Genomic DNA, 1632 nt, shown 5'->3' with positions numbered 1-1632 from the left:
GGGTTTCACCATGTTGACCAGGATGGTCTCGATCTCTTGACCTCGTGATCCACCCGCCTCGGCCTCCCAAAGTGCTGGGATTACAGGCTTGAGCCACCGCGCCCGGCCTGCCTGGCTAATTTTTTAGCTGTGGAGTTTCATCATGTTGCCCAGGCGACTCCTGGGCTCAAGTGATCCACCTGCCTCAGGCTCCCAAAGTGCTGGATTACAGGCGTGAGCCACTGTGCCCAGCTAATTTTTTAAGTAATTTTTCAATAGAACTTAACTAAACAAAAATCTTTCAACATCATGGTTTTCCAAGACCAAGAAAATATGCACTGTACAACATTTGGCATAAATCCTAAAATTTTTAATTGGCAAACTAAAATTGTACACATTTATCATGTAGAACATGATAAATATATTTAACATGTTTTGAAACATGTACTTAAATATTTTTTAAAATAACAAAATCTATAATGCTGAGTGCTAATATAGATAGAAAATTTCTTTCTGGGGGTTGATAAATGTTCTGGAATTAGTATTAATAGTTTCATAGCCTTATAAATACACTAACAAACACTAAATAGTACATTTTAAAATGATGAATTTTACAACATGGGAATTGTAGCTCAAGTTTTAAAAAATTTTAAAAATCCATAATGCTAATGGTATCCCAATATTAACGTGATTATACCTGTGTCCTGGCTGTTGCACAGGACTTACTACTTGAGGATGAATCTTGAAAAATGAGTTCCAAGACCAGTTTTCCTGAGAACTACTATCTCGAAACATTTGAAAAATAGGTACCACCAATGAGTCTTGATCTGTTATTTTACTTCCATCAGCTGATGCTGAAATAACTTCAGGTTGAAGACTGTATACACCATTTAAATTGTCAGCTACCATTTTGAGTAAATAAAAACAGGCTAAAAGTTTCTCTGAGAATAACTGACCCTTCTGTTGCTGAGTCAGCAAAAGTTTTATAGTATTTGAGGTTAGCTTTATCAAATGCCCCACATCTTGTTTGTATCTTATATCCCAATAACGGATTGATAAACACTGATGAAAAAGTTGAAAGATACAAAGTATCCATGCATTATGTCTTGAGCTTTTGTTTAAAAAAAGGTCAAATTTGGGAAAAGGACATTTTATAAATTGAAGAATGTAAAAAAAATGAGTGATACAAACTACTATGTAATTTAACATTAAATTTTTTTCTGTCACAGTTTTTGAAATTCCTATAGTCCATGCTGCAAGTAGATTTTTCTGGATAGAATGCAGTACTGTAATGGTTCTATCTGTCTCCTCACTATCATCCTTTGCATGTATCGTATCAAACATAGATGCAAATTCCAATCTTCCTTCCTTGATACTACTACACAGCAGATCATCTCTTTTGTTCCAAAAAGGAAATAAGTTGTCTGGAAAGTGTCTGTCTTCATCAGTTTCTTCTGCTTCAAAATCCTAAAACATGAGGGGAAAAAATGATACTTAATACCATTTAATATCTTATCAATAGAATCTCTTTAGTGTTCTTAAATTTCTCTTTCCTTTTTTTTTTTTTTTTTTTTTTTTGAGACGGAGTTTCGCTCGTTACCCAGGCTGGAGTGCAATGGCGCCATCTCGGCTCACCGCAACCTCCGCCTCCTG

The 1632-nt window shown here is 35.2% G+C and overlaps 1 protein-coding gene across 1 annotated transcript in view; it reads right to left on the bottom strand.

Moving 5' to 3' along the window:
• CPLANE1 (ciliogenesis and planar polarity effector 1) overlaps positions 1-1632 on the bottom strand; it is a 160689-nt gene that overhangs the window by 137629 nt on the left and 21428 nt on the right. Inside the window, exon 12 of the mRNA XM_037745599.1 lies at positions 677-1446. Within this exon, the coding sequence (XP_037601527.1) occupies positions 677-1446 (770 nt within the window). The remainder of the gene's footprint in view (positions 1-676; positions 1447-1632) is intronic.

Source organism: Cebus imitator, unplaced genomic scaffold (assembly GCF_001604975.1).
Source record: "Cebus imitator isolate Cc_AM_T3 unplaced genomic scaffold, Cebus_imitator-1.0 Scaffold205, whole genome shotgun sequence".
NCBI lineage: Eukaryota > Metazoa > Chordata > Mammalia > Primates > Cebidae > Cebus > Cebus imitator.
The sequence above is the reverse complement of the archived record's forward strand: the minus strand, read 5'-3'. Positions and strand labels throughout refer to the sequence as shown.